The 26,842-nt window shown below is 42.4% G+C and overlaps 1 protein-coding gene across 2 annotated transcripts in view; it reads right to left on the bottom strand.

The window, feature by feature from the left end:
- Positions 1–6,124: 6,124 nt before the first annotated feature.
- The window catches only part of LOC108109501 (GATA-binding factor C), a 34,776-nt gene continuing 14,058 nt past the window's right edge, over positions 6,125–26,842 (bottom strand). Inside the window, exons 4-9 of one of the 2 annotated variants that reach the window (XM_017218040.2) lie at positions 25,824–26,652; positions 20,060–20,205; positions 12,107–12,250; positions 8,254–8,440; positions 7,977–8,164; positions 6,125–7,745 (exon numbers count right to left, since the gene is read on the bottom strand). In XM_017218040.2, the coding sequence (XP_017073529.2) occupies positions 7,719–7,745; positions 7,977–8,164; positions 8,254–8,440; positions 12,107–12,250; positions 20,060–20,205; positions 25,824–26,652 (1,521 nt within the window). In that variant the 3' untranslated portion in view covers positions 6,125–7,718. The remainder of the gene's footprint in view (positions 7,746–7,976; positions 8,165–8,253; positions 8,441–12,106; positions 12,251–20,059; positions 20,206–25,823; positions 26,653–26,842) is intronic. The other variant, XM_017218041.2, reaches the window with a different exon arrangement.

Here is a 26,842-nt window from a genome sequence, read left to right as displayed (position 1 = left end):
AGATGGAGGGGGATAAAGAATTCTACTTGTATAAGGAGGAGGCGTGGGGTTAGGTGGTGGCAGACCCCAAGCAGTCTGCTAAGGTCTGTTAATGCTTGGCTGTATCTTTTTGTTTTTGGCCATGACCATGGTCCCCGATTCCCGATTCCTGATTCTTGATTCCTGATCCCTGCCCCTGATCGTGTCTCTCACTTCTAACTCGAGAGAATTCCTTTAAATGGTTCTCGTAACAATTTTTCCCTGCCATCTTCCTCTGGATCGTTGTGTTTCCCTGCACTGGCTTCTTATTATTTCTGTTTAGTTTCTTTTTTTTTTGAGAATTTTTCTCTGGCTAGCAAATGAATCATCCCAGCTGGGGCATGGAGAGCTCCTCCCTGCTGTGGCGTCGAGTGCCGGGCACTGTGACCAGTCTTTTGGCAAACTGCAAGAAATATAGGCTATTTTATTGTTATTATTTGATTGGGTAAAGTCACATCAATATCAATAGCTCTTAAAGTTTATTAAAAAAGCACATTTTCAAAAAGATTTTTCAATATTTATGAATGGTAAATAAGAAATTTCAAATTCAACTTAAAGACTTAAGGCTAAATATCTTTTATTAAAACTATTAAAGTAAACGATTTTTTGAGTGCAGAGAGTGGCATCCAGATGGAGGGAGAAGGAGTGAGGTGGAAGTGGACAAGATGTGTGAATTTTTTCGGCTTGTGGTCTGGTCCGGACTGGGACTAAGACTGGAACTCGGACTGCGAATAAAATGAAGTTGGGGCTGTGGCGAAAAGAGTGAAAATTTATTGAGCTGTGGGCGCGCATTATTCATGCACTGCATTCAGCTAAACCATCGAGCAAAGAGCTGGCGATCCGGGACCTGGTCCCAAAAGTAGGCGACACCAGGCCGAGCTCAGGAGATCTCGGGACTTCGCTTGGGGACTTGGCCCGTCGCCGTTTGCCGTCAGTTTGGGTTAACAGGTTAATGTTGTCCACGGTCCGAAAAATCAAAAAAAAAATGGAAAGAGAACTATGCATTGTTTTGCCTGGGCCTCCGGGGGTTGGGGTTGCGATTGGTATTGGTATAAAGACCGTGACCAGATCGAACCACTTATCGCCTGTCAGAGGCACTCGATGATGTTGTTCTCTGGCCCACTAATGATGACCAAAATTTAGCCAACTTTCATGGCAATCGGCTAAGAAGTGTTAAACGCTTATCACCTGGCCTCGAGTAATTACACATGAAATTATGTCGGCAACAATAATTCGTTGTGGCATAATTCTCGGGAAATGGAAATTTATGCCTCCGTGTTCTTTGGACAGCTTCTTGGCCATGCTCAAAGCGCATTTATCGTGCAACATCAATAAATTCTCCCGAGGCAGAAGCCCGGCCAAAGAAAAGGAACAGACCAGCAATCGCAGGTATCAACATTTCATAATATTTACAATAAACATGCAACTGTGTGGAGCTCGAGCTGGAGCTGGAGCTGGAGCAGGAGTTGCAGCTGAAGATGGAGCAAGAACTAAAGGGGCTAAGGGATTGGGGTATGAAGTTGCTAACAGAGGAGGCAGTTTGTGGCCACTTTTAGCGCATCATGTTGCGTGAAATTTGACACTTTTGGCCGCTGGATGACGACACAAATTTTCACCGCATCTTGGCCAGACAGACGGGCAACATGTTGCATGTTTTTCCTTCGTTTTTTTTCTGCTTTCTGTTCATCTTGTTTATAGAATCCCTGGCACTCGCGGGGCTACCGAATTTATGTGCCTTTGTCATATTTGCCAGGCTCTTTTTTAAAGGTTCGCCTCGTTTTTGTTTTTTGTTTTTTATTGTGCGTTTTTTCTGTGTTTTGTGCGTTTGCTTAACAATAATACACAAATATGGCCACTGGCTGGGTTGTCAACAACTAACCCAAGGGCCAGTTAACCTCTCCACAAGCTCCATCGTCATCTCCTACTCCATCTCGTGGCCCGAACTGCAAGAGCTGGCTAAGTCTTTCGGCTTAAGCCAGGCCAAAAAGGCAAGGCTCATTGCATGTGCCATGCAAAACGCACACAATCAAGCGACAAATTGATCGCACTCCCAGATAGCGCCGGCTGTGGACAGTGGAGCACAAGGTTCTCAATCCTAAGGTTCCTGAGAAACTTTGCCTAATGAATTGCGAATCAAGAGTTTTATCTGTGAGAATATAAGTTTGGTTCTTTATTCAGTAGCATTTTATGTATGTTAATTAATTATTATTGTTATGACTTAAAGACATTAATTTAAGTATTAACCTTAATTTTGATCTTATACTTCCCATATTATATTCTTCTTTCTCGAAGCCTCTAATATTTCCTTGTCAATCATGATTTGTATCCACTGTGGCCAACCAACCGCTGGGTCTGCAAGCTTGTTTTCCTATTCCATGGCATTCATAGGCCTACCTACACAGTCTAGGAATATATCCGAGGTCCTTCTCTCAGTCCTCCCGCTGTAGCCAACGAGGTAACTAATATCTGTTGCAATTGCCAATGCCAATTTTCCTATTTAATATGCCACGAATTGACATGGGCCGTTGCCATTAAGCATTTGATATGACCAGGCCCAGAACCATTCGACCATTGGCCATGTTTGGAGTTGGGCGCTGGACATGTGATGACATTGCATGGGCCACAAGCAGTGGCAGATGCAGTTACGGTTGCAGTTGCAGTTTTCAGTTTATAGTTGCATCCAGTTTCCAGTGGCAGCCGTGCCTAATTTAATCAAATTAGCTGAGAAATGCAATGGAATGAATTTGTTCGTTCAGCCAGAGAGGCAGAAACTCATTACGTTAATCAGTTGATTGTGCGAATCTAAAACAAATTATGACAGAGTTGCATATGGCTGGGCATATGGCAATTTCTATAATTAATTCTAACCCCTCCTCTCTCTCTCTCTCTCTCTATCTTCATTTAAGCAAATGCAATTTGTGCAATTTAATTTCATTAGAATAATTCTAATTAGGGCAATGAGTTGTAGGTGCTATCACATCCGAACAATCGTTTGACTAAGCGCCAGTTCTCCGAATGGGATGCATTTCTGTTTGTGAGCGTGTGATAACGGAAATTTAATTGAAACTGTGGCAGCTTTTGTGAAATTATTGGACTGGCCAGAATGGTTAGAATGGCCGGAATGGCCAGAAAGCCAGGCCAGGCCAGGCCAGGCCAGCTCAGGAGCAGCCAACCAGCGCGAGAACCAATTACATTTAACAGCCGACTTGACCTGCCCCCGAGCTTCGACAACGACTCCAAAAACCCAAAACCCATACCCAATCCAAAACCGAATCCCCCATTGATGCGCTGGTGTCCAATGATAAATACGGCTAATGGAAGTTGCCCTTACAGAGATTATAATGTTTGTTTGCCATCTAAATTGAATTGCAATCGAGGCCCGGTATGCTCTTGGATCGGTATTAAAATTCATTTAAATCGAATCGAATGGTAGAAGCCATAACCTGGCTATCGCAGCTAATCATCTAAAGAAGTGTTTTGTGTGTGTGTGGCGGCAGTGTGTGTCGCCATTGTTGGGTGCACATTTCCAATCAGATAAACACGCAGTCCAAACGCACGAACTGAACTGAAACACAAACGGAATTACGAAACCAAAAAGGGAGAAGGTGGAGAAGGAGGAGGAGGAGAAGAAGGAGGACCTCCGCGGGTCAGGACAATGAGGAAATGGTCGAGGACGTGGTCGGAGGAGCATTGTTCCCTGGCTCCTCCTCGTCGTTGTCACTAATTAGTTAATGCATGACCAAATATTTGCTGCTGTCTTGTTTTGAACTCCAACCTTTCAGTGAGACAGAGAGAGAGGAGCCAGCACTCAGGCAAATTCGATTTCTATTGAACTGTTTAATCATTGATTTAATGCACTTAAATTGATCGGATAAGTATGAAGACTGTGGAGATAAACGCTGGAGAGATGACTAAATTAGTAGAGTGGTTAAGGTTTTAATGGGTCTTTAAGGAAGGAAGATCATAATAACACTGAATTAACCATTTAAAATGAGAAAGAACATACTATATGTTTCCTAAGATTATATATATATTCATATTTATATCAATATCTTATCTTATCTTCTCGAACTCTCATCCTCAAAACCAAAGTAAGCTATCCCAAGCATTTAATCATATCATAAATCCAACTCGCTGTTCCCTGTGACTTTAACTAATTAGTTAATGCAGGGTTCCCCGAGAAATATTTGATGGGACCAGCAGGGACAAGAGTTTTCCCCCCTAATAGACCTGCCCCCTCCATAGCCACAGTAACTACAACAACCCAATCCCGATTTCGATCCCTATCCCAACCCATGACAAAGACAAACCCATTGATTTACGTTCATATTTAGTGCGGTTTATTTATGTCGTTTGTTGCATGTTCCACCAACTGGTTTCAGGTGGCGTGCCCCATTATCATCCCAGTTGTATGTATGTATGTGTGTGTGTGTGTGTGTGTATCGGTGTGTGAATTGGTTTCCCATTGGCTGAACATATGCCCACTGCCACGCTTATCTGCGATGCTGATTAACTGATTTATATGGCTGGTCATTGCTTATGCATTGATCACCGTACTTTACTCTGATGAACTCGTTCGAAATTGGTATTGGAATTAGAGTAACAGTGGAGTCTCAGTTACCATTACAATTGACCCGTGACATGTGCGACACTTTTGCATGTGTTTTGTTTTTTTTTTGGTGGGGGATTTAGTGGGAGGGGGAGGGCTAATTTTCAAGACACCGGCTCGAATGACTTATTTTGTTTCAATTATATTGTAATTATATAGCAATTAGGTTTACCTTTTCGTTTTGCTTTGTTTCCAGTTAACTTTGCCGTAATGGCAGAGGACAGTGCCTAGCACGTTAAGCTCATGTGATGCTGACGAATCAGGTACATATGGCAAATGAGTACAGTAAGTTTCGGTGCTGTAAGGTGGATTTAATGGATAAGTTTAGTTATAAAGATGAAGATGTTAAGGCGAAGCATTCTAGTTTACAATTTTTGGATTTAAGGAGGTTTTTAGTACCAACTTAGTTTAGGTAGCTGTGGATCATGAACATAACTTGTCATCAATTATCGTTTCCTTTTCTTAGATATTAAGATATTTAGTCTAATGAGCATGTCTTTCATTCAGTAATAAAGCAAAGCAAAGCCCTTCCTGACTTACACTCCATTCACGCACTGTACAACCATAGAAATATATATTTCAATAACTGAACAAATCGGACCTGCTTGACTGCGTGGCCGAGCAGTGCCGTGCACTTAATTGCTGTCCCAATTATTGTAGAGCCCAGAGATATACCCAGCCGATAGGTTCGCATTTATTTTATTGTTAATGCAATTGGGAAAATTGATAACGAAGTAAGTTGAAACAAAGACCTTGATGCAAGGTGCACCGGCGGAAGCGGATGTTAGCCAACAAAGTCCTAATGGGGTCATCATTGCATTTTGCTCGACTGGATGCGGGATTAATGGCCAGTTAACACGCGTTCGTATTTGGAAGTTACTCCCGCAAGCCGTTCAACTATTCTATCACGCTGGTCATCGCTGTAAAACAAAAGACTTAGGCAACGAACTGTGTTCTTGTGGCATCAAATCACCAAGGCAAACAACAACACCAAAAACACCAGCAATTGTGTGGTATGAACATGCCATTTCACGCCTCCAAACAACTCATAATTCATGCGTTCAATGGCCAGCAACAAATGCTGCATAACAAATGACCAACATAGGCCGAGGAATAAACCAAACCAAAAATACTTTTGAGGAAATCAAGGCACGTTTCTGGTGTGTAGGAAAGACGCATCGAAATTTAAAGAGCAATTCATGAGAGCATAAATGGCCATTATAGAGACATCATTGCGGGCCCCGGAGTCTCGATGGCTGCTTATTGGATTTATTACCAAACCAATTTCGATTTTCTGTCCACTCATCTGAAAGCAATTAATCATCGCCGGCGGAGCCTTCAGTTACCGTTCCTCAAATTAGAATCGTTTTTGTGTTAATTTTTTTTCTGTCTGTATTTTTATGTATATTTTTCCTTTTTTGTTCTTCATAAATTATTTTTATTTATTTTTGTGATTTTTTTTTGTTATGAATTTTTGTGGTGATTGCCATTAAATTTAATACAATTTTCCATCATTTTTAGGTTTCGATTTTAAATAAACATTATCTTTTGCTTTGATTTATATATATTCAACTATCAATATGGCCAAATTACAATACATTTATCGTTTACACTTAGCACATAATACATCATATTTATATATATATATATATAGTTATATTCTGTTTATACCTCAGACATAAATTAGGTTAGGACTAAACTGGCTTTATACACACAACTTAGGGGATTAAATTTTAATTTTTTTTCGTTTTTTGTTTTTCTTTCATCTTTTGTTTTTACTATAATTATACAAAAATTGCTAACAAATGTATTTTACAAATTGCCTTTAACATTTAATTTAATTAAATTTATTACATTAAGTTTAAGTCTATGCATAGTTAAATGTTTATGTGTGTATATTTTTAAGACTTAGGCATTAACATTGAACATTTAAGTGTGTTTGTTTTTTGTTTTTTTGTTTTTCATTTTTAGTTTTAAAAGTTTGACGGCGGCCTTTGCTTTCAATCAGAAACTGTTTTCTCCTTCTTTTGTTTTTTATTTTAATTTTATTTTACATTAGCTAATGGCGCGCCTTAGTGAAGTTTGTTAAGTGTAATATTTATATATAAATTTTACTTTTTGTTTATCACGTCTGTTTTGTTTAGAGTCTAAGAATTTAACTAGTTTACAGTAGGCATACGCTCTAAAGTATTTTTTGCAATTTTCAATTGCATTTTGCGAATTAGGACAAACACCTCCAGCAGCTCCTCTTCTACGCTTCACCTTAAAACTAACTTCTTAATCTTTTTTTTCATTTTTACAAAAATGTTTACTTTTGGACGTGCATTGTAACTGTTTTTCTTTTTTTGTTTTAAGTTTTGTTTTTTATGGTTTATAATAATTTTTAGTTCTCTGTGTGCTTGATTCTCGTTTTCTGCTATATTTACACAATAAATATTTATGAAATTTCCCCTTGGTTTTCCCTCGTTTTCCTCGTTTTTATGGCAGTTCATAAAGCACAATTAAATACGCTGAATTTGCGGCGAGAAATTAAATTAATTAAGCGAAATATGAAACATAAAACAAAAACAAAAAAAGTAGAAGAGAGAGAGAAAAACCTATACACAGAAACACTCACAGAAAAGCCATAAAGGAAAAATAAAATAAAATTAATGTGCAGCCCTTTAATTAATTTTAATGGGGCTTTTGTTATTGCTGCCGCAGCAGCAGCACCAGCAGCAGCACCAGCAGTGGCAGCAACAACAGCGACAAAGCTTAAATAATTAAAAATTGCACGCAATGTTTACAATTAGGAATAGCCAGCGCTCGTCCAGTTGGCCCACCTCCACCCCCATACTCCATCATCATCATATATATATATATATATATTTATTTATATATATATTTCTCGTTGGGATGTCAAGGGCTTGGTGCCACTGTCAATTGCTGGCCAAGGAGTCCTCAGTTTGGCATTGTGTTTTGTCTGGTTTTTATTTTGTTTGTTTGTTGGTTTTGTCTCGATTTATTTACTGCCCGATGAAGTCGATTCGGGCGTGGGTAAGATCGCGGCACTCTAACTGAACAGATTGTTGTTCAAGTTGTTCCCGCTCCATCACGTGTAGTCAGTGCGCCAGGTGCCCTGCAGGAGAAAAGAGAAGAAAGATCCAAGTGGAACGTTAGTAAAAAGTCAGAAATTGCAATCCACATAAAAGCTAGCACAGGGAAAAATCAAAGTATTTCAAGAATCTTAAGTTGGTTTTAGGTCTAATGTACGTCTAAAGTGGGCTTAGAGTCCAATCTCTTTTCTCCCTGTGCCATAAAAGCTTTTCTCAAAAAGCTGCTAATAGCATAAAAATTCTCTTCTACTCACCATCGAACTGAGTCCCAAGTGGTAGGGCTGCGAATGGGGCACCACCGCTCCGCCGAGAGAGCCGGCGGTGGAGAAGCCGCCCTGCAATCCGCTTGAGGCACCCAGAGCGCCCATGCCGCCGGTATACCAACTGCCATGCATATGCGCATGTGCCGGATGCAGTCCGCTCGAGAGGTGTCCATGTTGTGCTACAAAAAAGAGCGAAAACGAAAATGGAGAAAAGTTAGTTTGGTGTAAAGGGCAGATTTCGAACGGGGGCTTAATGAGAGATGCTTACCCATGGAGGCCGAGAAGCCGCCGCCGAATCCTTTCGAGGGATCCAGCGGCTTGAAGTCACCCATGCCCAGGTGACCACCAATTGGCAGGCAGCCGCCGCCAAGACCCTTCTTCTTCTTGGACTTGGAGCTCAGCTTGCGATTACGCGTCTGGATGCCCTCCTTTTTCATGGTGAGCGGACGATTGACCTGGAAGGAAAATGGGAAAATATTTTTGGTGAAAATTTGCTTAAATACACGAGGAGAAATAATATTTTTGCTAGCTATTTTGGCTTTAAATTTGTAATTTTAAGTTAAAAAGGAATCAGAAGTTCAGTCTAAACACTTTGCTAATGACTTAATGAATACACATTTCTATAGAAAATGTTCCTTAAATGCTTAGCATTTTCCTGCGTGTAGGTGGAAAATCAATAAAGTAAAAGCGAGCCGAAAAAGAGGGCTAAAATAGTCAGCGACTGACCACTAAAATGGGTCAAATTTATGCAAATTCATGGACCGGAAATGCCGCTAGCTGCACACGCTGTCTGTGTGAGACAGGGGTGTATATACATAAGTATATATGTGTGTGTGTGTGTCTGTCCCTGTGTGAGTGAGTGCAACCGGGAAGTGAAAATGAAGTATTACAAGCATTTCTACACGATCAGATAAGCGACATTTGCGAATGCGATTAGTTGGCGCTGATAGCGCTCCCAACGGCACCCGGGTAATGTTTTTTTTTTAGTTTATTTTTACTTGCAGCATTTGCCGCTGCTGCTGCTGATGTTGCTGTTGTGCTGCTGCTGCTGCTGCTGCTGCTGCTATTCCCTTGGCCATTGTTGGGCTCTCTTCATATGCAACTCCTTATCACTTGCGAACATCTAAGCGGCAGCATGCGCTTCATTGCGCTACAATTACAATATTGGGTTACCCATTCCCAGCAGAAGTAGCAGAAACAACAACAACAACAACAGCGGCATGCAACATTAGCAACAAAAGCCGAAGGGGAGGCCGAAAAAATGTAACATTTACAAAGGACCAAGGGCTACCTGGGCGTGAATTACGACATTGTTGGTGCCTCTTTTCCTATTTATTTCTTTTCTTTTTTTTTTCTTTTTTGGTTTTTGATTGTTCCCTCGAAAAAGCAAACACAGGGAAATTGTTAAATTGCCGAGCGAGCACTTTGAAGAGCCGAGATTATCCGAGGGGTTGGTTTAATGATTCGACGACAAAAAAACATATCACTTACAATTGCAATATATATTCAAAAATAAAAAGGAAGCAAGCTGAAATCCCGCTGAGGAGATGGGAGGATCTCGGGGGCAGCCCACGTAATTGATAGTCTCTCTAGCGTTTAGCGCAAATTGCGGCAATTAGCAACTCAACGGCAACGTTGCAACGGCAGCTGCGAATCTTTCTCTCTGTTGAGCTTTAATTGATATGCAGCAACAAAGCATAAAGTTGTTAATGCCCAGGCCTAGCTCATTAAGGAATTCAGAGGAAAGCCCCCACAAGGGGAGCAAACAGCAGCCTTAGCAGATTAACTTTTTTATGCATAAAAACTAAATCGAGCGTACAGGGAACACGCGCCGCTGCAGTTGACTGGCAACTTGACAGCCGTCGGTACAGCAAACGGGAGGCACTGCATCAGCCCACCCACAGACCACACCCATAAGGGATATATACGGAAGATCTTAAAGGGATAAGATGAGAGAGAAAGCGAGAAATCTGGAGACGGCGCCAGTCACCGTTAGGTGGTAACCTTTATGATTTCTTATATAGTTTTCCCTTTTTTATTGTCATCCCAACGCCACAGGACATTGCCCAGCAGGTCATCAAGGACAGGTCAGCAAGGTTGACCGGTTGACCTGCCCAACAAGTGTCTCATTTGCCGTTAATTAACATGCTGATTCTCCAAGATATACACTTCGATTTCAAGGAACTCCCGAGCAGACACGCGCAGATGCCAGATAACAGATCCCAGATATAGCGAAAGCATATCCAGAAAAAAGTGGAAAATGCTGATATACAGGAACGGGATTACAGTGGTTGTGGATTTTCCACAAGGCTACAAATTCTAATTTTATAAAATACGATGACCAAATATATCATTATAATGTTCAGGTTTTCATCTATTAGATATCAATTTCTTTCAAGTTCCCTAAGCATCACTGCTCTAATTGCCCTTAGCCATGCCCCACTGTACCGCTACGCCAAGTGCAACTGCAACATTTCCATAAAATGTGCCAATCACTTTGGTTAGAGGCCCACACAGGCGGCACACAGCTCGAAATGACAAACGAATTGAATTGAAATGAACTGCAGGCCAGAAAAGCAACCAAAGCCACTATGGCATACAAAAAGCCTAGAAAGAGACGGCTAAAGAGGTAGTGAAAGAGAGAGCTAGCTAGATGCAAGGGGTAATGCAGACAGACCGACAGACAGACAGAGACAGGCAATGGCAAAAATGCGCGCTGATTGGCATCTTATCGAGATGGGCCACTGTCCAATTGAAGGAAAAATTTTTGCAAAAATAAATTTCGCCCGTTTTCAGCCACCCAAAGTGCATTTTCTCGTATGTCGTATGTCGGAAAAGTTTTTACTTTGTGGCAAATCAGATTACAGAATAAATAGAGCAAATGTTTATGTGTGTGTAGGTGTGTGTGTGTGTGTGTGTATTGGTTTGTTTGTTTGTGTTTGCTGGCTCTTTGATATTTGCCTTTTATGGTTGGGCTCAATTAAAAATATTTCGCCTTTCGCCTTTTGCCGATCGCCGATTGCCGATTGCCATCGAAATGCAGCCGCCTTTGGTTTGCAAAGTGGCCACAAGTGGCGGCCGCAACTTAATTAGTTTGCCACACAGCGGCGGCGGCACAGTGGGCCAGACAGGTGGCCCATCACTTAAGGGCCACTGACATGTAAATGTGCCAAAAGTTCAACCGCAAAACTCATTAAAACTTGACTGCAGGCAACACGAAACAAAATGAAAAAAAGGCAACTCACAAACCAAAAAAAAAAAGGAAGGAAAAACAAGGAGACACCAAGTTAGGGAAAACCATAAGTTGGTGGGGCGAAAAACTTCGAGCTTATCACGCGAAAAGCGTGGCTAATGAATATTTAATAAGAGATTTTGAGGGGTTGCCGCTGGTTCACTGGATGGCTAAACATTATTCAATTGAATGCAGTTAGCCGGGTAGTCGATTACATAAATTAACTCTGCCAGAGAAATGGGGGAGATCTTGTGCTAGCATCCTGCCACGCGTTGAACATAACTGGAAATCTGGGGAAAGCTTATCGCATTTTCACAGCCAAACACCAGACGCTTATCTCACGCAGGGTGGGTGATGTTTGATGGGTGGTTGGTTGGTTTGGCTAACTGGCATCTTTAAATAATCATCGGGCATTCATCATCACGAGGGGGTAACAATACAGCAAGTAGCAACCTGCTGCGGCAACAAATGGTGAAGCTAAACGGCAGTCAACCCCCTGGGGCCAGACGGAAAACGGAAAAGGAGGCGGGCTTTTCAGACACTTCATTTTTGTCACATTTAATCCGGGTGCGTGCGCTTCCTGTCCAAACGAGAAACACTCGCCGAGAGTTGTCCGATTACCCCGATGTTAAATGTGCCGTTAAATCGCCCAGATCGAAAATCAATATATACAGAGGGGAGATGCTTTTGCTGGCTAATAGTTCCGCTGACCAATGGAGTGGATCTGCACTGGCAAAAAAGAGGGGATTAGGGAATGGAAAAGGGGAGAACTTCTGAAGTTCAAAAAGGGAAAAGTAACTAGACTTTTATGGTAACTTTTCTATTAAATCTTCCACTTTCTATAGTTTTGTTTTAACTGTAGTCATAAGCAAACTTCAAAGATACTTACATTGTGCAGCTTGTAGTATAATCCGCAGGCGTTGCACACTGGCTCGCCACTGGCATTTCGTCGCCAAAGGGTTGTGGTTGTGGTCTTGCAATTGGCGCAGGATGTGCCCGCCCTCTTGGCCGCACTCTGCAGCGATTGCAGGGTCTGCAAGTAAAGGAAATAATAGAGAAAAGAGTTAATTAATGATAAAATAATAGTTTTCCTATATGTATTATCCACATCCGATCATGCTGCCATGGCTAATTGAACAGCGCCAAAACTAACGCACAAAAGTCAGCAACAAGAACAAGAAACTGCTGCCCCTCCCTTACCCAACTCCCTCCCCTCCTACCCTAAGGAAAACAAAGTTGCTTAACACACTGGCCAACAACATTTTTTTGATGGCATACCAGAAAAAAAACCAAAAAGAATAAGAGTTGCTGTGCCCCAAACGCAGACGGGGAGAGACACAGAGCTGTGGCTGCCTTGCGTTCGACTTGGGTTAACAGCAGCATCAATTCATTAAAATGACAATTTTTACAAAACTGCCCAAAAACAACAGCAGCAACAACAACATCAACGACGACGGTCACAGCTATAACAACAACAGCAACAACATGCTGGGATCATGTCTGTGCCACGCTTAAATTTCCACGAATTGGCTACAAGAACCGAGAATCGAGCCCAGAGATTCGAGAATCGAGAACCAAAGAGCCCCAAAACCCCAGCCTCTGTTCCTGATCCCTCCCCCCCACATTTCTGTAGTACAGACTTTGTCTGCGTTTTGGTCTTCGTTATGGCATGGCCCCCACCATTTGTGCCCCCTTCTATAGGTACACTGAAAGTAAAGGTAGATATTAAGGGATATTTAATAAGGGAACTAAAATTAAGACAACTTTCTGATGCATTTTAAAGTAAACCTCTTCGGGAAGCTTCCCTGTTTTTTGGAAACCTTTTTCTATATAAGACCCCTAGTATTTTTCCCAGTGTTGCCTTCCAGTTTGGCTTGTTCATGCTGCTGGTACAACACATGGCTACGAGGCCTTAAACTGGCGTTGATCATGTTTGACTTTGATTTTTAATTGTTGCCTCTGCCACAAGGGAATCGCCTTCGTCTCCAAGAGAGACTTTGGCTTTCGACTTCGATCCGTAGCTTGATCTCGATCTCGATTTGGATTTGGATCTGTTTTGGTTTTTGGCTGTGCCTTGGCACTGCTCTGGCGTGTCTCACCTGTTCCCGATGTTTGGCGATTAACATAAATCAGAGGTCATATGGCAAGGGAGTCGAGCAGTGTCTGCATTTTAGTTTTTCTTTTTTTGGTGGCACTGTCTTGTGTTAACGAGCTTGTAACAATTTCTGCAGACAGGGCGAGGAGTGGAGTGGCGAAAAATGCCATCGCAAGATGCGAAAAGTGAGAAATTCAAAATTCATTTCAACGCCTACGAGGGGCGAAGATGCTGGCCGATAAACTGGAAGTTTTGTGGTAATTATGCTGCAGTCTCCTTTTCTGTGGTGGAACGACAACTTGGCCGAAATGCTTAAGCGTATATAAATTAAGTTGTTAACATGACAAAGCAACAAAACAGTTCGAAGAGTTGCAGAAACCAAAAAGGAAGCAACAGCAGGATCAGAGTGTTGCACATTCCATTCCCCCCATTCGGTGGGTGTTTGTTCAACTTCTGTTTTGCGACCAACAGTGTCACTTCGTTTTGGTGAACTGACGTAAGTTGAGTTAACATAACATCAAGTACAGTGAGTACAACAATCACGGCTCCAACAATCAAGCGGCAAATCACATAAATCAATGTCAGTTGGCCGGCATGCAAAGAGCGAGCGAGATGGAAGTAATTGTTGGCAGAGGGCAGAGGAGGGGTGGGAGGGCTTTTGATGGGAAAATTGACAAACTGTCAGACATTGACAGGCGTTTGGGGTTTAATTGAAATGCAAAAAGCGCAAGCGCCAAAACCAACAAAAGCAACAAAGCCAACAAAAGCAAACACACAAAACAAGATGGCGCTTGCGATTAATAAACAAAGGCAAAAAGGCAGACAAGGAAGGTTTCATGTGCAGCAAAAAGAGGCAAAAGAAATGATAAATATATCAAAAAAAAATAATAAAATATTATTTGATATTTTATAAGAAGGAATGTTGATGTAAAAGCAGGTTAAGCTAAGCTAAAAGTTTCTTTTTCCATCTTCAAAAACTTCCTAAGCTTTAACTTCCTGAAAATATCTTTATCTCTTAGCAAAAATGTTAATTAAATACCCAATAAAAAAGCATTTAATATTATAATTAACAAAATTCAAATATTAACTGCTACAATTTTGACCTCTATTGTTTGTTTTTGTATATTTCTCGCTTAGCTTTGTGGCTTTCAGTGTTTAGTTTTCAGTGTTGCGACCATAAATTGTGATTTATCAATGCATGACAAAATGCGTTTTGCTTTGTTATTCTCCCAGCTGTTAGCTATCTCTTTCTTAGCTCGTATACCACTCTCCTTTGCGCGTTTGTTAAGCCCACATTTGACACCTTTGGCTGATTTATATTTTTTCAAAAATAAAGCTCACAAAATGGTTGACGCGTCTTCTTTTCGCCTTTTTCTCTGATTTTCTTTATCTTTGAGATTTTCCTTTGCTTTGCTTTTGTGATGTTATGCAAATTTCGTTTTCATTTCACACACAAAAACACACACACTCACACACAGGCATTTAAATATTTAATTGTAAGTGAAACACTCAGGAGGAGAGAGATTCCAGAGGGGGGGAGTGGAGGAGTTAAGGCTAAGTAAATATGTACCAAGTAAATAGATTTTCCCCCCATCTACACTGCTATTTATTGCGCAGCTTTTGTGCGCTCTCTTTCTGAGTCCAAGATTCCGGTGGCAATGCCCTTTGCCATCTGAGATACGAGAAGATGCTGCTGGTTGGGGGTTAAAAGTGGGGGGTGTTAAAGCCGGGGTAAGGACGAGTAGACGTTATAGCCCTATCTCAGTGTAACATCTTTCACTTGGGGCAGCTGCAGCGAGCTTCTTTTTTGTATCTTTTACCCCCCTTCACTTGCGACTGTATCTGTATCTGTGTATCTGTGTGTTATCTAACAAAACATTCATTAAATTTTTCGCAGTCGTTTTGCAGTAGTCTACCCTTAGCCTGGCTCACAGCGCATGGCCGCCCCCTCAAACCGGGGGTTGTTTTGGAGCCACCCACTCGCAATGCTACACAGATATATATATATATATATATATAGTATATATCAAGGGAAGATAGCTAAAGATAGCGGGCAGAAAATTTCTATATCTGATGCTGGGGCAGGAAAAAAATTGTGGGGACAAAATGGGGTTTTGTTGAGTTTGCGTCTGGGAAATGGCAGTTACATTCGGAACGGACTCTCTGACTGTGAAATTTAATTTAAAAATTCAAATTTTATGCTCTCTTTTATTTTCTGGTTGTTACTTTTGTATACATCATCCTGTTTCTGTTCCTATTTCCCTTTAGAAAGAGTAAGAAAGAGAGGAAGGGGAAGGTTAAGGGGTGACTCAGTTTGCGGCTTTCCCTGCAGCTAATTTGACTAATTAAAACATCAGCTTAACTCATTTCCATGCTCAAGCTGCGACCTGGCACGAAACTGTTGCTAAAAATCACACCTGCCCCTGCAGAGTGAACTTCGGTTTGCTTGGTTATAAAAAATCAATAAAATGTTATATGGCCAGCAAACAGAACAAGCCATTAATGTCGCTCATTAATGCTGCTCAATGAATTTTACGATCCAGACTTGGGCTTTTACTGGGGAGGTTTTCAAATAGACGCTTGTGGCATGGAAATGCTAAAATGTCAACGACGGGCCTTTGTTGTGAATTTTAAGCAGCAACAGTGACAATGTTTGACCCTAAACATGGAGAAATCGACAGGTGAATCAGGTAAAAGTGGGTTTAGGAATGTTAAATTTGGCATGAAATTCTGGCAGTTTTCTTCTTTAATATTTAGTAAAGTGTATACTTTGATTTATTAACACATCTCAGCACTTTTTCGCAGTGTAATGACTTGCATTTAAAGCCAACCTTTGTTGCAATAGACTGACAACCCTTCATACCCCGCTTTCTAGTAACCTTAACTCCCATTGGAAGGCATGAAAATCGTCATTAATATTTGTCACTGGCCATTGAATGGGGGGCAGCGCGAGCCCAAATAAATTATGGAGCCGGCCGAGAGGCAAGGTGGAGCCTTGTGGTCAGTGGCGGCTGGCCAAAATGAATGTGCCCTAGACACGCGCACCGCCCTTCTGTAACCACCAAACCCCCCCAACTAACTGCGTGTTCGTTGTCTGTAAATAAAAGGAAAAAGGGTTAGAAAATGCACAAGCAACCCTTTTCTGGCTGGGGGTGGTGTGTTTCTGAGCTGTAACCTGTGCAAAATTATGCATTTGCATATTAAACAGTCACCATAAATATTTTTTTTTTGGTTGGTAGAAAGAGAGGCCCAGAGCTAAAAGCGAAAGCCGCTGAATACCCGCTTAACAAGCTTAACAAAAAAATAAGTTAAAATACAAAAAAAAAAGAAGAAGTTGATAAAAATGAGAAGAAAAACAGAAGAGAAGACAAAAGGCTGGCTTGGCCTTAATCAGCGGAGGGCAACCCTTTTGGCCGGGCAACTGTGGCAACATTTGAGCCTTCGTTTGAGCCCTGGTTTGAGCCTCTTTCATTATTATTATTGGCACGCCCCGATTTTTGCTGCGTTGCGTTGCGCTTCGTATCGTTAATTTTTAATTGATCTGCGCGGCTGCATTCCCTTCGCTTATATTTTTTTGTATTTTTTATTTTTGCGCCGATCAGGTTCGTCAGCTTGCTTTTGTGTTGCCCCAAGTGCATTTTAATAACATTAGGCCCCCACTTAACAAGATCTCCTAGCGCCCCAAAATAAGAGTAACCCGAAAAATAAAAAAAAAAAGAAGAACAAGCTTAATGCCCGCGATTGCGTATACGCCCCATTGGCTGGGGAGGAGGACGATGATGATGATGTTGATGTTGAACAGGCCAAAAGGAGTTACGTACATTGAACTCTCCCTCTCTTTCCTTACTTCCAGCCAGTTATCTCTTTTTCTCGTGATTTTATTTTCGATCTGCTTTAGTTTTGATTTGGCTGTCGTTCGATTATCGATCGTCTGCCCTTCTGCATTTAATTTTTGAACGTCACAGCCTACAATCGCTTCGATTTTCCCACGGGGAACCCGAGATGCCACAGCTGGCCCCAAATACGAAAAAAAATGTGTTAATTAGTTTTCCCCTCACTCGCTCTCTAACTCTTTCGTTTTTTTTAAACTGCCATCTCTTTTTCAGTTTATCAGTTTCTCAGTGGGTTGGCCATAACACTGTGTTGACCCGCTGCGATCGTTTAAGCCAGCTTTATGGCCGTTAACTGTGTTGGCTGTTTAAGCTGTTAGTGTTGAAATACGCCCGCGGATTAATAATTAATTAAGCTCCATTCTCCAAATGCATTCATAAGCGATTGTGTCAAGTGTTGATAAGTTTATTGTTGCTAACTATTTCTAACTATTTAGCGATAGACAGTGAGGCAAAGCGGCATGCAAAGCGGCATGTGACATAAGCCAATGTAATAAGCGTAAGAATAAATAATTTTGTAACTTTTTTTGTTGTTGCTGCCATGACGTGGCCGTCGTTTTGTTCAATTTACTGTGTGAAAACTCGCATAAATTAAGCAAACAGCAACTGAGGCATAAATATTATGCAAAATGCAAGCGCCGAGTCTCGCCCCCTTTTGGCAAACAGCCTCCCCCATTCTCGTCCTCTCCTGATTATATAAGTCACGATCGGTGCTGCGATGAGCAGCTGCCTGTTGACTGCGATTGACCCCAGCTACAAAGTTTTTCTTGTTCTTTGCGGATTTGCGGCTTTTAAACATGGCTTGGCAATTAGCTATAGACATTAAGTGTTTTTCCAAGGTGTAGGCAATCGGAAATGTTAGTTAGTGGAAAATCAAATGGGAAATGATTCTATAACTCCCTATGCCTTACATTTGCCAACTGCACTATCCGGGCAATGTGACAAATGCCATTCAAGGCTGGGGCCTAAAAAGGCTTGGCTAGGTTTTATTTTTTTTTCTGTTATTAGCAGGGCCAGCCTGGCGGCTAAAAGCGAAAACAAAACGAAACGTTAACGCTTATAAAAGTTTTCGGGCCTTATAATTAAATGCAATTATTGCGACGCCAGCGGGCTGCTTAGCCAGAGTTCAGCAAAACAACAAAGGAGCAGCAAAGCGGCGGCGGAACAACTGGAAAACATATGTAAGCGAACGGGGCCGGGTACTCGGACTGGAAACTTCCAACTGAAAACAGAAAACTGAAAACCGAAACTGAAACTGAAACTCAGTTGCGGGCTAAAATACATAAATTAAAAATTTGCATTGTTCTGTTTTCAAGCTTTGGGGTATCGAAGGAGGTTCATACAACACACACACACACACACACACACACCATACAACATACAACATACAAAAAGAGAAGTTTAGCGGTGGAAGAGTAACGACTTGTTGACTGTTTTCATACAATTCGGAAATTTAATTAAAGGCGGCCCCAAAGCAGACAATGAGGACCGGTTCCCCGCCCCCTTTTCGGTTTTGTGTTTTTAGCTGCAGGTGCATCTGAAACGATATGCAAAAATCCGAAACAAAACTTGACCCTCGCCTCGCCACTCGAAAGATCAATACAATTGCCACCCAAAGAGTTTCGGGGCCAGTTCTCAGTTCTCAGTTTTCAGTGATTTTCAATGGTCAATGGGCCCTCGGCGAAGGCCGAGTCTTCAGAGAGCTACAGAAAAAAAAAAGAAACACAATTGAATTGCATTTCAAGCAGCCAAAAGCTTAAAGGACATTTGAAGTTGATGGGCAGCATCCTGTGCCATTGCCACCAGAGAGATACAAAGAGAAAGACAGAGAGAGAGAGAGAGAGGGGGAGAAGAGAAAGAAGAGTCTTGGTCCATAAGTCAGCTGAGTGCCACATAAATTTTAATTTGTTGCATATTTTGTCAACGAAAAAGTCGAACGTTCGATCTGCGAGGAGTTCGGGTGACTTGGCCAACTTGGCTGACTGGGATCCAGCTGTGAATTTCTTGGGAATTCCCCTACGTCAGCGGGGACCAGCGGGGATAATAATGGTTTATTTATGTTAATGTTATGCAATCAAAACGCATACGATTTAAATGCCAATAAAAAATCAACGCCGAGCCACGCGAAGGCAGTGTTTAACAGTTTGTTTGTTTTCCTTGTGGCCGTGTTGTTATGCTTGTTGCCTGCCTTTTTACGCATCTTTAATAGACCAATTTTTCGTATGGTTAGCCTCTCTCTTCTCCTCTCCTGTCCTACTCTTTCACGTTCGCTGCTTAAGTCTTTCGTTTCGTTGTGGCGCCACAAAACGAAGAAAACGAAGAACCCAAACCTGACCGCGACAAGGTTACAGATATTTTCATAGTTTTGTTGAGGATCCAGGTCGATAAAAACCATAGTCCAGCCCCCCCTCTATCTGCCTCTCTAGATAACCCACACAGAAACTGTGTTGCTGGCTGCTGTCTGATTATGTTTTTAGTGCGCTAAGTGATAATGATGATGCACCTCGATCGTTATCACAACAGCCAGCATCCAAATCGAAAGCATTTTTCCCATACCATCCATACTACCCGTTGCCCAATCAAGAAACGTAAAGAGTTTCTGGTTTCCCGGAATCGTATTATGACATTTGAGAACTTTCACGCTGGCTTTTATGGCCTTTGGCGACAGAAACGTGGCCCAAGATTGATGCTCATGTGCAGCGATTTCCCAGGAACTTTAAACCCCCCACCCCCATCATAACCCATTCCCATTCCCCCCCAATACAGTTGCTGAATTTATTAGTTAATTTGATCGAATGTGTGGATGTTTAGCCCAGCGGGTTAGTATTTAGTATCTTTTCTAGTATCCCCAACTTACCAGTCTTCGCTTTGGCTTGATCAGGGGTCGATTCTGGCCGTTCATTTTGTAGTACAGGCCACAGGCGTTGCACAAATAGTGTCCCGTTCCGTCGCGTCGCCACAGTGGCGTCGATGTGGCGCCACAATTCACACACTCGCGTCCCTCTGCAAAAATAGATATGCAAAAATATTTAATGGAGTGCCTTATGGGTCTTAAAAGCTATGATTCGTGTTAGAGTGCAATTAGAAAATAGTTAGTTAAGGTGCTTTAAAAATGGGTTGCTTAGTTAGTTAAAGTTTAAGTTTTAAGACCTTTTCTTTCAGTTTTAAGTTGGAAAACATGGAAAAATGTGACCTGAAAGATGCCATAAATGAGATATTATTTTTTTTTTCCGTGTCGCATTCTTGTGGCCGTTTGTGTTGGCGAACTTTCTTGGGGCACTGTCTTCCGCACATTTGTATGGGTTAATGTTAACCCAAAGCGCGCGACAACAACATGATGCACAGCAGCAGCAGCAGCAGCAGCGGCAGCAACAACAACATCATCGGGTAAGGGCAACATTTTTCAGCTGTTTCTCAGTCATTTTGATGTCTTTTGTTTTTTATGCTGTATTTTTCCTTAGTTTTTTTCTTGGTTTTAACATTTTTTTTCTCTTTTTTTTTTTGGGTTGCTGGGCAAACGCATGGAAGCGGAAATGATGGATTCGCTGGGGTCGGCTATGTTTAGCCCCGTCTCTTTCTCGTGACCGGCTTCCTTCTCTTTCTGGCATTGCCTCTGCTGACTTTACACATTTTAATTAAGCAGCAACAGCGACAGCGACTTCGTTCTAGTGACTGCAGTTTGGTCCGTCCGCCCCTCTCTCTTTCCAACTGCAGGCTAGGCTAGCCCTCTTTATCGCACTAACTGTAAGTCAGCCTCATTTGAATAAGTTTAGTCATAATTTGTAAGCAGAGTTGATTTGACCCGAGGGAGCGAGATGAAGTTGCAAATGTAACGCGTTATTAACGTTCCATATTACAGTTGCCTTCTATGGAGTTGGGCTTCATGGGTTTTCTCTTTTCCCTTCCCCACAGCACCCACAACTTTTCCTCAACTCATTTAATGACGCCACTAAATGGGCTTCATTATTTCGGTATTTTTGTGTGTTTAATGCTTGAAGTCTGTTTGTTGTTCGTTGTTTGTTTGTTGCTTTTGAAATTGAAATTTAGTCATAAAGTCAGTTAGTCACTCCCCCGAAAAAAGCAGCTACCACCTCCCATTAGCTATGCTAAAAAGAAAACTGAAAGATTTAACGCTACTCTTTTTGGTTTTGGGGAAGCTCTGGCATAATTAATTAAGCCAGCCTTTTTACATGGCCACATGAGCATAACTTTTTATTGAATATTAGCCAAAGGCACACCCAGTCAGAAAATAAAAGCAGGGATCTCATTAAGTGCGTTTGTCAACCGGTCGCCTGCTGAAATGCCATTAGGGGAATTCCAGTTGCGTTTTGATGACAGAAACGGGCTTTATATTTCCTTCGGGCTCACGTGATTTAGTTCACGCAGCCATTGTCACACGTGTCCTGTGGATAGTCCTGTCTTCTGGCATGCCAGGCATTTTGTTCTTAACCTTTCAAAGAAATTAACTAAAACGCTCTGCGTGTTTTTTGCCCCACACCAAAGGGCCAGCATGTGGTCAAGTAATCTCTTTTTGGTTTGTTTTTTTCCTGTTTTTTTGGTCAACTGCCTTAGGCGCGTTAAATAAACAGTTCATTTGTTTCCATTTAATCGCAAGTTTGCTCTGTCTTGCTTGATTTTTGTTTGGTTTTTATGGCACTTTTTTAATTGCCGCAGGGCGTGTGTTTTTTTCTTTCTTCCTTTGCTGCGTAAAAGTGCCGCCAATCAGTGGGGCAACACCCACTGAATTAAAGTTGCATAAATTATGGCTGAGAGAAAAAGTTAAGTTTCTCCAGAAATGGCAAAGTTCTCTTATTTTTAGCCATAAATTTTCACCTGCCACATGCATATTTATGCCTGGCAACATCTGTCTTCGGTTTGCACCTCGAACAGAAGCCGTTGAAAAATTGAAAACTTTATGCATTTATTAGTTTGTCATAAAGCAGAACAACGGAAGGCCATGCATTTAGCATAAAAGGAGAACTTGCCCCATTTGCCGGGTTGCATATTAAGCCATAAAGTGTGGCCAACCATTGTTGGGGTTTTCTTTTCTTTCCTTTGGCTTCCCGGAAAGTTGCGGTAATACAGACTCTGGCTCTGCCTCAGCCAATCGGAGTTACCACTCGGCAGTTAATAAATCAAACGTGTTAATGATGTTTTTACCCTACGTGCCCACTTTTGACAATACCACAAAAAAAAAACAGAAGAAGGCAGCCAAGTTTGGCCGAAATTGAAAGGGAATACAATGATCCCGAAACTGAAGTTGGCTGCTGCGCACGCGCACTGGGAATTCTTGGGTTTAACTACATTTTGATACGACTTCTATTTATAGCGATCCTTATGGCCCTCCTCTCTCTCTCTCTGTGTGTCTTTTTTATGGCCATCAGGCATTTGTTTTAGATTTTCCCTTGGCTTTGTTTTGGTTTCAATTTGCCCTCCAGTCTTGTGGCTTGTCCCTCCTCTGTTTTTATTTATTTGTGTTTTTCATTTTTCCAGCAAGAGACACACGTAGCAGGTTGGTCTATGATTTAGTAGCCTGCTTATAACTGTTTTCCACCTACCTAACCCCCAGCCACAAACCCCATCCACTGCTTACATCATCTTCTTCTGTGGTCCATGAGCCGGAGTCATCATCATCTGGCTGTAATTTCCTGGAAATTTGTGCACACTTTGGTATTTCTTCGTCGCCGTTTGTTTTTTTTTGTTTTTTTTACGGTGTGACATTGTCTGGGTCCCAAAATAAAAAACCTCGAACCCGAATCCGAATTCGAATCCCATTCCGAACCCAAAAACTGAAACTGAAACCGAAACTGAACCTGTTTTTAGGGCCTGATTTGGCAGCCTTCTTCTGGCCTCTTCGGGTCTCTTGGCCCTGTTGTCCGGGGTCTAAAGGTCCAACTAACTGTTGCTGCTTGATTTGACATTTGGCGTCAGTGGGCCATAATTGTCTAGAATTTATGTGTTGTACCTTCTTTCTCGTTAATTTGTTGGACTTTTCATGCATGTGGGTAGCAGCCAAGATCCTGAGAATCTCGATTTTTCTTCGTTTCTTTTTTTTTTTAATTAGTTGTTTGGATTAATATATACAGATTAATGGGCTGGTTAAGGATAGTTAAGAGAGAGACAATTACTGGTGAGCAAGACAAAAGACACATGGATGTGTGAGTAAATAGTTGTTGTTGCTGCTGTTGTTGTTTTTCTTTTTTTTATTTTTTGGAAAATTTCAAAATGAAAATTCTTGAAATACACGAAATGAAAGAAATTAATTAAATTAAACAAAAAAAGAGGCAGTGGAAAAAAATGAAAAGTATGCGGCTAGTATGAATAATTGGCACGCTGGCTATTGAAAAGGGGTTATAAATGAAGGTGGCTTAAGGGGGGTAAAGGGGGCTTTAAGAGGGTATACACAGGGCTTGGGGGTGCATGCCGCAAATAAATGGCAAGCGCCTCATTTTGAGGCCACAGCTGTCAAAGCGCGGACAAAGGAACAATGCCCGCTGTTCGGGGCTTAAAGTCGCCCCTGATTGAGTGAAGTGAGGTATGCGAGAGAGAAGTGTGGAGTGAGAGAGGGGAAAGAGGAATGGAGCCTATATCCCATAACCCACAATCCCAGAGAGATGAAGGTCTTGGAACGCGAGTGTCCAGTGTCCAGTGTCCCGTACCCATATCAATTACTTAAAGCTCATTCACAACATTTTTTATTTTCACCTGACAAAAGCCCAAATGGCATCCAATCAATTCCCTGGCCAAGTTGCAGTGGCAACGAGACACAAAAGCCACAACACATGTTCTTGCGCCCGAAAAACTTATCGCCAGCGATGCGATAAACGATAAATAAATACAGGCAACAAGATGCTGCCGGGACTAACGAAGGCAGACAATGTTTTTTTTCTTCTCCTTTTTAACTTCTTTATTTTTCTCCTCTTTTTTTTTATTCTCCTGGTTAGTTAAGGCCAGTTAAAAGGAAGTTAAGCAGAAAAAAATACTGTCGCCAGAGTCGAGAGAATGAAATAAAATAAAATCTGCAAGCGTTTTGTCAGGCGACTTCTCTCAGGTTGATTTTATTTTTTTCTTAACTGAGTTGCTTCCTCATTTGCGACTGTTATACAGTCATGATTATATGGCTCATACGGGTACGTGTCTATTTGCATTTGGTGGGTGCAGCGCCGCAAGGCAAGGTGTGCTCTTTGTGTTGTAACAAACAAACAAACGAACGAACGAACAATTGCATTGGTGCGAAAAGTGCGCGGCAAGTGCCTAACAATTTGCCCTTAACAGAGGTTAGACGTCGTCAACAGATGCCGTTGCTGCTGTGCCACAACCTGGCTCATGTGGCAAAGGTTGCTGTTGGACATTTTGTACTAAAGTTTGTTAGCTTACTGATGGGTTTAACTATATTACAAACTCCTTATAAAAGTTAGTATACAAACTAAATGTGGCTTAGAAATGCTTGCCTCACATCTTTCTTCCTTAACAGAAATTTTATTGCAGGACAACAGAGTTTTTGCTCTGACTAAGTATGGCCACTATAACTAATACTGCTGCTGTGACTAATTTTGCTGTTGCTGTGTTTGCCTTTGCCTTTGCCAGCTGGTTTTGTTGCTTGTTTTTGGGGGTTGGCTGTGGCAGTAGAACGACCCTCACGCATGGGCCCAAGTGGCAGCTATAAAGATGTCGTTGTTGTTGCTGTCGTTGTTGTTGCTGTTGCTGCTGCTGTCGGGCCATGCAAAAACGCAACGCTAAAGCAGGTGCAGCAGCCTGCAACTTCCGCAGCGAATGCGAATGAATGTGTGCTCGTAAGCGCTTGTTTGTGTGGTGGGTCTTTTCAAACAGCAGCAGCAGTGGCAGCAGCAACAGCAGCAGCAGCAACATGAAGTAATTAACAACCACAACAGCAGCAGAAGCAGCAGCAACATCATGAGCCAGTGGAGCCAAGCAAAGCGTTGACAATAGCATTGAAGTTGTTGCCGCAAATGCAGCTATTGTTGTTGCCGTTGTTGTCATTGTAATGTGCTGATTTCATGGCAAGCGAATACACCGCGTATACGCAACGTAGGAAGAGAAGGGGTAGTAGGGCGTAAGAGGAAGGCAAAGCCCTTGCCCTGGGATCTTTCTGCATATTTTTACGCGGCCAGCGAAGGCAGGAAACATGCTCAAGTGGCGGGAATGTGGCCAGCATGCTGCTCCCGAGCACATGTCAAGTGCGGCACTAGGATGGAGGTTTTTTGAGGGCAGGAGTTAAGTGATGAAGAGTTCGGACTCGGTCTTCCCACGTGAGCGTGTGAAAGAGCAATGGCAATCAAAGTAAAAGCGTATGGGAGGTGGTTGGGATTTGTGGGGGGTTTTTCAAAAATTATAATCTACAAACTAAAGTGAGAACTAAACAATAAGTGGTTCACTTTGAGACTGCCAACAGGGGTTATCTGTGGTTTATCAATGCATTTTGTTAGGAATGAAATTAAAATAAGTAATTATTAGTAATTATTAACCCTCTGTAGGCAGTCTCATTGCACACAACACTGACGTAAACATAATAGAAATGGTTAAACAATCGATGGCGAGTAACAATGATTATTCACCCACACCGAGATCGCATAATGTCTATAAGCTTTTGTCTTGCTTACCGGCACTTGTCCGCGGCTTGGTCCGCACGGGCTTAACATCCAGACCTCCGCTGCCCGCATTGCTCCCGGCTCCGCTGTGACCACTCAGCGATCCAGCTCCGACGCTATTGCCACTCATGCTGCCCATGCCGGCGGTACCGCCGCCCACCGAACCACCCAAACCATGCATGCCCGCAGAGGAACCACCATGATGGTGTCCACTGTGATGATGATGATGGTGGTGATGCGCCTGCGCCGCGGCCATACTGTGACGCACTGCAGCCGCTGCCACCGAGGAACTTTGGAACATATTCGCTGCCGCCACAGCGGCTGCCTGATGATGCGCCGCCGCATGATGATAGGAGGCATAACTGCTGGTGTCATAACCACCGCTGCCGCTACCACCACCACCACCGCCTCCGCCACTCCCACCGCTGCTGTACGCCTGCGCCGTTCCATCGAACAGACCGTTCGAGGATGTGGCTGCGGAGGCGGCTGCTGCGGCGGCGGACAAAGAAGCTGCTGCGGCGGAGGACGAGGCGGATGTGTTGCTGCTGGCATTGGTGTTGCTATTGCTGCTGTTATGTTGCTGCTGCTGCTGTTGCTGCTGCTGCTGTTGTTGCTGCTGCTGCTGCTGCTGCTGTTGACTACTGCTGGAGTTGGAGCTGGAATTAGTGGTGCTGGTTGTACCTTCTCGCTGCTTGGGTGTCGATGTGTGGGTGGTGCCGCTGCCGGAGGATCCACTCGCACTTCCGTTCTGGATCGACGGCTTGATGTCCAGCGCACAGCTGGCGTCCGTCAGTGAGGTAGAGCCCGTGGCCTGTTGGTGCATAAACGCGTTCATCACGGCCTGGAAGAAGAGATTGGGGATGCTTGTTAGTCTAGAAGGTGGTTCCTACTCCTACTAAACCTGAAAGCTCATTAAACTTGAAAATGCTGGCACATGGCAGATAATTTAAGTTAAGTCTTGATTTTATGATCTTAATTTGTATGCAAAGCTAAAACTTCATTGAAACAATTTATTTGAATTTTTAGTAGAC

Source organism: Drosophila eugracilis, unplaced genomic scaffold (genome assembly GCF_018153835.1).
Source record: "Drosophila eugracilis isolate 14026-0451.02 unplaced genomic scaffold, ASM1815383v1 contig_47, whole genome shotgun sequence".
Lineage (NCBI taxonomy): Eukaryota > Metazoa > Arthropoda > Insecta > Diptera > Drosophilidae > Drosophila > Drosophila eugracilis.
Note: the sequence above shows the minus strand (reverse complement) of the source record. Positions and strands in the feature narration are given on the sequence as shown.